We start from the raw sequence: 12,586 nt of genomic DNA on the forward strand, positions 1-12,586 counted from the left end.
CGGTCGACTATAGAAAGATTCGAAAATTCTGATTCGACTATGAAAATTCATAGTCGGGGACAGCCCTAATTAAAATTATAGACTGATTATTTCTTTGTCAGTGTGCAACGTACAACATCAGCAGGGGATCAAATAATTTTTTCTCTCACAGTAGCCTAAATTTAACTTTATACTTCTGGTAGTTGTATTTGGGCTTCAGAAGTCAGTTGTGTTCATTTCATGAAAAATCCAAATGCCAATGGAAAAATCTTATTGGCTTTTTGTCTATGGATTCAAGGTGATGCTAACTGCCAGTTAGACAACAAAAAAAGTAATCTCTGCAACTAAGAACTCTAAGAATGGGCAAAAGTAACAGTGATGTGACTTCATAATGCCTATGAAATGACCTGAGGTTATGTGTAGTATAGGTAAAAATATACTCTTTTATATATTTCCAAATCCAAATGAAACTCAAACTCAACTAACCTCCCTCCGCCTAGGAAAAGCAGGCCCAGAGCCATGTGATGGGCCATGTGGAAGCCGTAGTTCATCTCGCCAAAGGTACGTTTGTGAAGGAAGCGGCACAGCTGCAACACTTTCAAGTTCCCTGAACCGGACATCACCATTGAAACTGCCAAGAGGACCATGCTTAAACACGTCTGCAGGTTATACTGCCCCGTCTAAAGATAAAAAGATAACGAATGTTGTGTGAACAAATATTTGTGATTACGAGATGACATTCAACTTTAATGCAAACAAATGATTACCACTGTAGCCGTAGAGGTCGTCAGACACTGCATGAAGTTTCGGGCGAATTTGTACTGAAGGAGAAAAAATATGTATATTACAAATATTTAGAGAACTTTCAGAAAAATCACAGATGTGACCCTGGACCACAAAACCAATCTTAAGTAGCACAGGTATTTTTGTAGCAATAGCCAAAAATACATTGTATGGGTAAAAATGATCGATTTTTCTTTTATGCCAAAAACCATTAGGATGTTAAGTAAAGATCATGTTCCATGAAGATATTTTGTAAATTTCCTACTGTAAATATATCAAAACTTAAGTTTTGATTAGTAATATGCATTGCTAAGAACTTCACTTGGACAATTCTAACAGTAATTTTCTCAATATTTAGATTTTTTTTAGTAACCTCAGATTCCAGACATTCAAATAGTTGCATCTCTGCCAAATATTTTTCTATTCTAACAAACCAAACCATCAATGGAAAGCTTATTTTTTCGGCTTTCATGTGTATAAACCCTTATGACTGGTTTTGTGGTCCAGGGTCACAAATCTGTAAGTGGGAAGTGAATGTCCACTTACTAAGCAGTCAAACGCATCTGAATTTGCAGAGCCAGCAAACCGGAATCCCACGGCCAGGCAGCCTCCAGCAATTATATAGTCATGAGCTTGACTGTGGAAACAGTGACAAATGTCAGCAATTTTTCACTCATCCAGTCATCAAAGGAACAAAAACTCATTGGAAAGTCATAATAGCTAACACCTCCACATGTGTGAATAACAGTCTGTGGGTATAAGGATCTCCTATAAATGATCAAAACATCATTGAGAATCTGCTTTTGAACCCGCTCAAAACTCACACTAGGGTCTCCATGTTGAGATCCTCAGAGACGGATGTCTGCTCCTGGTTTCCAATGTTTTCTTGGATGATCTGAAAATGCAAAGCTTATTTTTAGCATTCATCACTTTAAGAGAGCCTGACACTCTGTCTATATGACATCACATCATTTCTTTTCACTAACAAAATAAGTGGAAGCTCAATCCTAGAAACAAAGTCCCTTTCAAGGAAAGTCTTTTTACTTGGCAGCCATATTTGCAACACTTCCAGGCAGCTATTTTGGGCAGAGAAGACTAAGTCTATCTATTTGAATGGGGAAATATTAAAATCTCAAAAACTGCTTCAGAAATGTATGGTACTTTTTAAAAGATTGGTGACATAACTTGGTTTTTAAAGCACATGTCTCCATCAATAAAATCTTAAAATCGATCATGTACTGAACCATTAGCCTATGGAGAGAGGATAACACTGGAGTAATATATCCGTAATATACACGTCTTGGTAAATCTATAATCTCATCTGTCGCATCTGCTCACCAGGTTTTCCAGATTGAGCGAAAACCTAGGACTAGTTCGCAAAAGTAGGTTTTTTACATTTTCTCAATCATTGGACAAACAATTTGATTGACAGCAGTGGTTCTAAAGGCAAAGTTGTCCAGAATAAGGAGTTCTGTCATATTTTACAAATATCGCATGTATGTGTGAAAAACTGCGCAACGTACAGTCATTTTCGCCATTGAAAAATGCGATAGATTAAACCATTACATACATGTTCTGTTTGGCAAGAATATCTCATTATTTTCAAGAGTTATAGGCATTTTACTAAAAGTGACCCTGCCCCTTTCAAACATTTTGGAACCCCTTTACGACAGCGAGTCAATTTTTTTTTTTTTTTTTGATAATTATTATTCGCTTTCCAGAGAATCTTCTTTCACTGGTTTGGTTGCGATCGGGTGAAAAACCTAGGACTAGTGCGCAAAAGTAGGTTTTTTACATTTTCTCAATCATTTGACAAACAATTTGATTGACAGCAGTGGTTCTAAAGGCAAAGTTGTCCAGAATAAGGAGTTCTGTCATATTTTACAAATATCGCATGTATGTGTGAAAAACTGCGCAACGTACAGTCATTTTCGCCATTGAAAAATGCGATAGATTAAACCATTACATACATGTTCTGAGTTTGGCAAGAATATCTCATTCTGTTCAAGAGTTATAGGCATTTTACTAAAAGTGACCCTGCCCCTTTCAAACATTTTGGAACCCCTTTACGACAGCGAGTCAATTTTTTAATTTTTTTTTTGATAATTATTATTCGCTTTCCAGAGAATCTTCTTTCACTGGTTTGGTTGCGATCGGGTGAAAAACCTAGGACTAGTGCGCAAAAGTAGGTTTTTTACATTTTCTCAATCATTTGACAAACAATTTGATTGACAGCAGTGGTTCTAAAGGCAAAGTTGTCCAGAATAAGGAGTTCTGTCATATTTTACAAATATCGCATGTATGTGTGAAAAACTGCGCAACGTACAGTCATTTTCGCCACTGAAAAATGCGATAGATTAAACCATTACATACATGTTCTGAGTTTGGCAAGAATATCTCATTCTATTATAGTTATAGGCATTTTACTAAAAGTGACCCTGCCCCTTTCAAACATTTTGGCGCCCCTTTACGACAGCGAGTCAAAAATAAAAAAAATTTGATAATTATTATTCGCTCTCCAGAGAATCTTCTTTCACTGGTTTGGTTGCGATCGGGTGAAAAACCTAGGACTAGTGCGCAAAAGTAGGTTTTTCAAAATACCCAAAAGTTTTGCCGAACATGAAGCATGCATTTTGTCTGCAGTAAGCCAAGGATTCTAACGACATAATTTGAGCCTGCGACAGGCGGTTTAGGATTTGAGCGATTTTATACTATTGATCGCTGTAGTGCCCCCGTCAGGCTGATTGGGGCAAGCCTTGGTAATGTGGTCAGCAGTGTGAGTACTACCATCCCCTCCAAGTTTCAAGTCTTTAAGACTTACGGTTTGGTCGGCACGATCAGTTTTACATGAAGATTGCTCATCCTAGGCCATTCTAATAATTACAATAGGGTTTCAGTGCTACGCACCCCTAATAACAACTATATAAGGTGGATGTGCAACAACTGCAGCATGGTGAAATTACTTATACACACTTCAATGACCTTCCTCTCCCTGCTCTCTTGCTCAATGACCTGCACACCACCTCTACGGCTGAAGTGACCAAACAGCTTTGCGTTTTGCAACACAAGCGTTGCTAAATATTTGACCAACCTATGAACTTAAAGCGGAACAGGAAGCGAAATTACGACCTGAGGCAAAAATGTGCTTCCTCTTGAGAGACTAGTTGGAAACAGAACGTAATTCTGGATGAGTCCCTGCAGTGTGCAGTGAGCTCTAACGTACCTGAGGCACATTACTAGTCACCCAGTCAGCATTGGGAACGATCTCGTCCCACATGATAAGACATCTGGCCAGCGTCTGTCGAGAGAACAAAGACACAGCTACTAAACACAAAGAGCTTGTTATGAATAAACATTTTACGCTGAATTGTAAAATAGGAAATATTTGCACAATTCTTTCTTTTGTAAGCATTCATGTTTATTGGTTAAGTCCAGTATGACATAGGCTTTTTCAAAACCTAGTGAGCTGGCTTGCTTACTTGGCAGTTGCCTTCTAAGGAGCTGTTCACATCAAATGCAATTTTGTTTAGAAACTTGACATGCAGAGCAGTGGAATAAAAAAACAAACATGTTTTTAAAGTTAAACTTCAATGTTCTAAAAACATGGAAGTTTTACTGCAGAGACAACTCAATTTTTAGTACTTGTCAACTAATATATTGCCAAGGCCATTATTTTGGCATTTTTTAAAGTGCCCCTATTATGCCTTTTCAAATATGATATTTCATGTAGTGTGTCATGTAGCTGTATGTGAACATAAACTATCTGCAAAGTTGTGACGCCGACAGTGCACTATAAATAAAGTTTTTGTCTATCAAAAAAAAGAGTCGGCTCACATTCGCCTAAAGGAGTCGTCAGCAATTCGAATCTTTTTTCTGTAACGGCCACACGTCACGAGCTACACATTTGCGTAATGTCCGCCCACATTCAATTTCGCGAACAACTTGCCCGCCCACAAACAGCAGGCCTACCATTTTCACGTGGATTACATAATGTCAAGAAGACGCCCTGTGCTGTGACAGCCTGTGAGAGTGAATTTGTTTTATATGCCCTTCGGAAAGATGAAACTATCAGTGGTTAACATTAATTTTTTCAACACCTCAGCAGTCCAATGCCAATCTTGTGTTGTGTTTGCGTCATTTTACTGATGACTGCTTTTCTAATCTTGGGGAGTAACGTTACAACGCGAGATTCACCAAACGCTTGGTTTTAAAAAATGGATCAGTGCCCAGTTTATTTGGACCGGCTTGCTCCTCTGAACTTCTACCTGTAAGTATGATTAATAATTGTATTTTCTAGCGATCGTTCAAAATACGTCTTTGTGTACGTTATGGTGTGTAACAACCCCGCACATGTCTTGGTAACCGGCTAACTTGCGTTTCTGTAGTTCTGTTGTTCAGCTGTGAGTGCAATGTAGTCTAAAAAGTCTTGTGATTGATGCAGCTTGACTGTCTGTCTGCCTTATTAGTTTAAGTAATGATAATGATAAACGATGGCTTAACGCAGTGTTATGGATTGTACAGTGTTGAAGTTCACAACGTAGAGGTGTGCCCGGTTCGCTTACAAAAGCAAATTGCAAACACTGTCCACAGTTAACATATGACACCCACTGAGAAACGTCCTGCTCCAGTCGTGCTTGCAAAACAGTTTCTTGTCGATGTGACACTTCAACCGTTTCATCGTCAGACTCCGGCTCGAATTGATAGGGTAAAATCGAGGCTATCTTTTCTATGCATTAACAGGTCTCCGCAGCTGTCATTCAGTTATGCCAATGGGCGTTTCGTTTTGCGCTGAAGCGGTAGACCAATCCAAAAGGACTGCACCATCTGACCAATCACAGCAGTGAGGGCTCACGGAAAGGAGGGGTTTAGAGAGACTGATTCTTCGAACTGCTTCACACGAGTCGTTTACGAATCATTTAGAAACGGGGTAAAAATAAATCTAATTTTGGAGAAAACTAAAGTGTTTTTTGAACTTGCATACATGTAAACCTGTTTTAAGAGACTATTACAACAAAATTAACTACCTTAAACATGGCATAATAGGGGCACTTTAATCAATATTTCTTCTGTTTAGCTGATAAGTGGGACTTTTGACTTTTTTTGTATGGGAAATCAGCATTATTTGGTCTATATTTAATAAAATAATTCCCAGTGGCTCAGCAGATTAACAGGTGCACTGTTGGTTAATGTTTAAGCTTTATTTATGTATTGTGAAAAATACTATAACAGAATTATAGAATCAAGTTTAAATATCATAAATGTTCATTTTAAAGATTCATTTATGAAGTTTAAATAATTTTTTCCAAGTAGATTATTTGCAAATTATTTTTTGATTACTTCAGTAAATATTATGTAAAGTAAAGATAGATTTTTACTGTTTTACATCTTTATCATCTCATACAAATATTGTATATAGGCCTATATTGGCTTTATATCCAAAAATCCATATAGGTTGACCTTACTTTTTTGACCTTGTGCATTGCTAAGAACTTCATTTGGACAACTTCAAAGGCGATTTTCTAAGTATTTAGATTTTTTTGCACCCTCAGATTTCATATTTTCACTGCTTGACATTGCAAAATGTTATTTGTTATGGTATTATTTGAATTAATTATAATAATCATAAACAAACTGGTTTGTAGGTGCAAAACATTTGCAGTAAATCTTGCAATTTAAATAAATGAACTTATTTATGCATTGCAAAATATGGTGTAGCTAATATGCAGTACTCCTCCTAAATGTGTTCAAACTAAGATATCTTTGAAGGCAGTATAAAATAACACCTTTCGAAATAGTCTTAACACGCAGTCTTACTCTAGGTTTTGGAACGGTTCCAGACAAGGTCAGAGAAGAATTTGAGAAGGAAGTGACCTTCCTGTTGGTTAACAAGCACAACGGGCTAAAATGACCCCATATGTTGCCTGAAAAGCCATCGTAAAACATGAGAACACTTGGTAAAAAAAAAAAAGTGTGACTGAACCCAACGTGAGGTGTTAATGTGTAAGTCCCTGTGAGCCCAGAGGCCAAAATGAACTTCTGATGGCTATAACGCTTTCTCACCCTCAGCAGCAAAAACTCAGGCTTGATGAAGTCCAGCAGGAACATGGTGTCCGGGGCTTTCAGCCAATCAGCTATAGACCTGGAGGGGTCCAGAAAGACAGGTGTGAATGTGAAAAAGCAGAGAAGACCGAAAGAGGCCATGCACAGAACATAAGAACTGAAGATTTTCAGAATGACTTTCAGCATTCACAAGGAATAATGGATTTGTGATTATTAGAATTTTAAAATACTTTCTTGTCCCACATTAATGCACATGGACAACTATAACTAATTTGTAAATTGACTTTTTAGAGAGTGCAATACTGTTTCAAACCTTTGGTGTTTGTTTGAGAAGCCTGTCAATTTCATCATTAACAAAAGTTGCGAATTTGAGGTAAGACTATGCGTTTACTCAACAACTGATGACAAAAGTGCAATATTTGCAATAGCATTTGCTGCTGATAGTGCAAATGTGTTATTGTTAACTAAAATTAAAACTATTAAAATCATTTTAGTGTAGTTTAGACAGCTGAAATAAAATCTAAATGTTAGATGTTAGATGAGTAATGTTGTCTTGGCAAGTATTAAAATGACTAAAAGTAAAATTAAAGCCATACAGAAATATTCCAAGTAGTAGTAATACAAATGATAAAAGCACATGCAATTTGTAAAATTAAAATGAATACTGAAAGTATAAAATCTAACTCAAAATATTAAAAAGTACTATTATAGCATATAAATAATGCTAAAAAAAATGAAATTAAACACATTTCACTTTAATGCTTAATGCAAAAATGAAAATTAGCCCATTATTTACTCACCCTCCAGACATCCTAGGTCAGGGATCCTCAAATCTGGCCCACGAGATCCATTTTCCGGCAGAGTTTAGCTCTAACCCTAATCAAACACACCTGAGCATTCTAATCAAGGTCTTCAGGATCATTAGAGAATCGCAGGTAGGTGAGTTTGATCAGGGTTGGAGCTAAACTCTGCAGCGCATTGACCCTCCAGGGTAAGATTTAAGGAACCCTGTCCTAGGTGTATATATCTTGCTTCTTTCAGAGGAATGCAATTGGAGATACATAAAAAATAGTCCTGGGTGTTTATTTTCAACAAAACAAGTCCAATAAAGTGGATCCATCCATAATAAAAAGTGCCTCACACGTCTCCGGGGAGTGTATAAAGGTCTCCTATAGCGAATCGGTGCATTTTTGTAAGAAAAATACACATATCTAAAACGTAATAATTACTTTTCTCTAGCTTGAGCTAACAGTTGTACATGGAAACTTACAAAACACATTGATTCACTACAGGAGGCCTTTATTCACCCCTCCCCGGAGCTGTGTGAGGCACTTTATATTATGTATGGATACACTTTATTGGACTTGTTTTGGACTGATGAAGAGAAACACCCGCCCACTGTCACTATAAAGCTTGGAGGAGCCAGAACTATTTTTAATATAACTCTGATTTGATTCATTTGAAAGAAGTCATATACACCTAAGACGGCTTGAGGGTGAGTAAATAATAAGCTAATTTTCATTTTTGAGTGAACTAACCCATTAAGGTACGTTTCTTAGGTTTTTCGATTTAGAAATGAAAGTAAAGCAGGTGAATGAAGAAATAAAACTTACCTATTGTTGGTTTTCAGGTAAATCATGGCTAGCGCAAGTGTTGCACCAGGACAGGTCACATCCACATTAATAGTATCACCCTCCTAATAAAAAGAGTTACATTTAATCGGTTTTGCTTTTTGAACTTTATTAAATAATGCAGTTTACAGGGTAAGTTCAGTATAATATCACACTAATTTGTGACCCGGACCACAAAATCAGACATAATGGACACATTTTTTAAAATTGAGATTTATACATCATCTGAAAGCTGAATAAATAAGCTTTCCATTGATGTACAGTTTGTTATTATAGGACCAAAAAAACTAAAATATTAAGAAAATCACAGATTAAAGTTGTCCAAATGAAGTTCTTAGTAATTCATATTAGTTTACAGTAGGAAATTTACAAAATATCTTCATGGAAGATGATCTGCAATTAATATCCTAATGATTTGTGACATAAAAGAAATATCGGTAATTTTGACCCATACAATGTATTGTTGGCTTTTGCTACAAATATACCCATGCTACTTACAACTGGGTTTGTGGTCCAGGGTCACATTTATTAAAATATAAATAAATACCAATTTTTTTTTTTTTTTTTTATTGAGCATATCATATAAAACTTCACTTAGATCAGTTACGCTGTTCAAATTTATTCGAATCTCATTCTATTTGAATTCTACTTCCTTAAATTCATATCACTACTCTGTATTTGCTTGCTACAGTGGGGAAAATAATAATTTGATTCCCTGCTGATTTTGTACGTTTGCCCACTGACAAATAAATGATCAGTCTATAATTTTAATGGTAGGTTTATTTTAACAGTGAGAGAGAGAATAACAACAAAAAAATCCAGAAAAAACGCATTTTAAAAAAGTTACAAATTGATTTGCATTTTAATGAGTGAAATAAGTATTTGAAGATTTCTGGCTCCCATGTGTCTTTTATACAGGTAACAAGCTGAGATTAAGAGCACTCTCTTAAAGGGAATGCTCCTGATGCTCCTAGTCTGTTACCTGAATAAAACACACCTGTCCACAAAAGCAATCAATCAGATTCCAAACTCTCCACCATGGACCAAAGAGCTGTCCAAGGATGTCAGGGACAAGATTGTAGACCTACACAAGGCTGGAATGGGCTACAAGACCATCGTCAAGCAGCTTGGTGAGAAGGTTACAAGAATTGGTGCAAATATTCGCAAATAGAAGAAACACAAAATAACTGTCAATCTCCGTTGGTCTGGGGCTCCATTCAAGATCTCACCTCGTGGAGATTCAATGATCATGAGAACGGTGAGGAATCAGCCCAGAACTACACGGGAGGATCTTGTCAATGATCTCAAGGCAGCTGGGACCATATTCACCAAGAAAACAATTGGTAACACACTACGCTGTGAAGGACTGAAATCCTGCAGCGCTCACAAGGTCCCCCTGCTCAAGAAAGCATATGTACAGGCCCAATGAACATCTGAATGATTCAGAGGACAACTGGTTGAAAGTGTTGTGGCCAGATGAGAGCAAAATACGAGCTCTTTGGCATCAACTCAACTTGCTGTGTTTGGAGGAGGAGGAATGCTTTCCATGACCCCAAGAACACCATCCCATCCTTCAAACATGGAGGTGAAAACATCATGCTTTGTGGGTATTTTTCTGCTAAGAGGACAGGACAACTGCATCGCATCAAAGGGACGATGGACTGGGTCATGCACCGTCAAATCTTGGGTGAGAACCTCCATCCTTAATTGAAAATGGGTCGTGGATGGGTATTCCGGCATGACAATGACCCAAAACACACGGCCAAGGCAATAATGGAGTGGCTCAAGAAGGTCCTGGAGTGGTCTAGCCAGTCTCCAGACTTTGATCCCACAGAAGATCTGTGAAAGGGAGCTGAAGGTTTGAGTTGGCAAATGTCAGCCTTGAAACCTTAATGATTTGGAGAGGATCTGCAAAGAGGAGTGGGACAAAATCCCTCCTGAGATGTGTGCAAGCCTGGTGGCCAACTACAAGAAACGTCTGACCTCTGTGATTCCCAATAAGGTTTTTGCCACCAAGTACTAAGTCATGTTTTGCGAAGGGGTCAAATACGTGTTTTTACTCATTAAAATGCAAACTTTTTTTTAAATGCATTTTTCCTGGATTTATTTTTTATTCTGCATCTCACTGTTAAAAAACTACCATTCAAATTATAGACCAATCATTTCTTTGTCAGTGGGCAAAAAAAATCAGCAGGGGATCCAATAATTATTTTCCCCACTGTTACTCAATTCAAATTAAATTTGAAATTTACACTTTTGTTTTTTGATACATACTGTTGATAAATAGTAGATAAATAGTATACAGCAGTTGTGTTCTGAACAACCCTTGCTTTCTCATACTATAATTTAAACTGTCAGACACAACCACACAAGAGGTGTGGCATTATTCTCAGCACATAGAAATCTCCAGATGAATAAAAGCTCTTTGATGGTTGAGTAATGACTCCACCTTGATCTGATAGCTGGGAGACTTGTGTTTCTCTCTGTTGATGCCAGCATGTGTGCGCCGATGACCTCCCACCATATACTGATAGAGCTGCTCGGGCACGTTCAGGTCGGTCATCCCGATCAGGTTACTGCCGTGCTGCAGAGAAGCAAAGAGCAAACAGCTGGGTCAGCGTGGGAATAATTCTGGTTCCCAACTCTCACAGATGCACACAATGCATGCCTTTGCTGAACGAATGTGCATGCTTTTCATAATAAACACTGATACTGCAAAACAAAAATAAATACAAATTGCTGCAGGTGGCATTTTTAAAGTCGTAATATTTTGAGAATAAAGCTGTAATCTTTTGAGAATGAAGTCAACAATAAAACGTTCTAAAGGTAGAAGTGGGCTTGTTATATACAACATACGCTATATTGATGTCTTTTCTGAGGTATATAACATTAAGTGACTATTCACAAGCTGTTTTATTCATGGTATAATACAGTAAATGATTGGACCTAATATTTAACGTCTTTCATTTGCTGCGTGCCAGACAGCCAGCAATCACAATAACTTTGTGCTTTGTTGCTTTCAAAAAACAGCTCAGCTTTCAAATTCTGTAAATTTTATCACAAAATTCTAATTATAAATGTGTTTTCCTCTTTATAGCAAATATAAAAAGTGAAGAAGCATCAGAAGGCATAGAAAAAAAACAGTATTGCCTAATTTAATGAAACGAATGTCTCATTGTAATCAGAAAGATGATTGATTCACATGCTGCTTCAACTGAAGTGAATACAGTGATCTGTCAAGCCATATTAAAGAGCATGAAAACATTATTGTAAGACATATTGTTTGTATTTCACTACAAAATCCTTGAATCATTTCAAATTTATTCTCGTAATATTACAACTTTATTCTCGTAGTATTTCGACGGTATTCTAGTAATATTTCGACTTTATTTTTGTAATATTTCGACTTTATTTTCGTAATATTTAAACTTTATTCTCGTAATATTACAACTTTATTCTCATAGTATTTCGATGTTATTCTCGTAATATTTTGACTTTATTGTAATATTTCAACTTTATTATAGTAATATTTCGACTTTATTATCAAACTATTTTGACTTCATTCTCGTAATTTTAACTTTATTTTCAAAAACGTACAACTTTATTCTCGTAGTATTTCGACTTCATTTTCGTAATATTTTGACTTTATTTTCATAATATTTCGACTTTATTCACATAATTTTGACTTTATTCTCATAATTTCGACTTTATTTTCAAACTATTTTGACTTCATTCTCGTAATTTTGACTTTATTTTCAAAATATTACAACTTTATTCTCGTAGTATTTCAACTTTATTCTCATAATATTTAAACTTTATTCTCGTAATATTACAACTTTATTCTCATAGTATTTCGATGTTATTCTCGTAATATTTTGACTTTATTGTAATATTTCAACTTTATTATAGTAATATTTCGACTTTATTATCAAACCATTTTGACTTCATTCTCGTAATTTTAACTTTATTTTCAAAAACTTACAACTTTATTCTCGTAGTATTTCGACTTTATTCTTGTAATTCAGACTTTATTCTCAAAATATTGCGACTTTAATCTCATAATCTTAGCTTTGTTTTGAACGTGGCAGTAAAACGCTGTCATAGATTTTTTTTAAACAGCCCATTATTTGTTT

The 12,586-nt window shown here is 36.2% G+C and overlaps 1 protein-coding gene across 1 annotated transcript in view; it reads right to left on the reverse strand.

Annotated features, from left to right (window-relative positions):
• The window catches only part of anapc1 (anaphase promoting complex subunit 1), a 108,433-nt gene that overhangs the window by 20,308 nt on the left and 75,539 nt on the right, over positions 1 to 12,586 (reverse strand). The window contains exons 31-38 of the mRNA XM_073834566.1: positions 10,903 to 11,037; positions 8,436 to 8,518; positions 6,823 to 6,901; positions 3,986 to 4,060; positions 1,587 to 1,657; positions 1,309 to 1,399; positions 747 to 800; positions 466 to 659 (exon numbers count right to left, since the gene is read on the reverse strand). Coding sequence (XP_073690667.1) covers positions 466 to 659; positions 747 to 800; positions 1,309 to 1,399; positions 1,587 to 1,657; positions 3,986 to 4,060; positions 6,823 to 6,901; positions 8,436 to 8,518; positions 10,903 to 11,037 — 782 coding nt within the window. The remainder of the gene's footprint in view (positions 1 to 465; positions 660 to 746; positions 801 to 1,308; positions 1,400 to 1,586; positions 1,658 to 3,985; positions 4,061 to 6,822; positions 6,902 to 8,435; positions 8,519 to 10,902; positions 11,038 to 12,586) is intronic.

Source organism: Garra rufa, chromosome 2 (genome assembly GCF_049309525.1).
Source record: "Garra rufa chromosome 2, GarRuf1.0, whole genome shotgun sequence".
Taxonomy (NCBI): domain Eukaryota; kingdom Metazoa; phylum Chordata; class Actinopteri; order Cypriniformes; family Cyprinidae; genus Garra; species Garra rufa.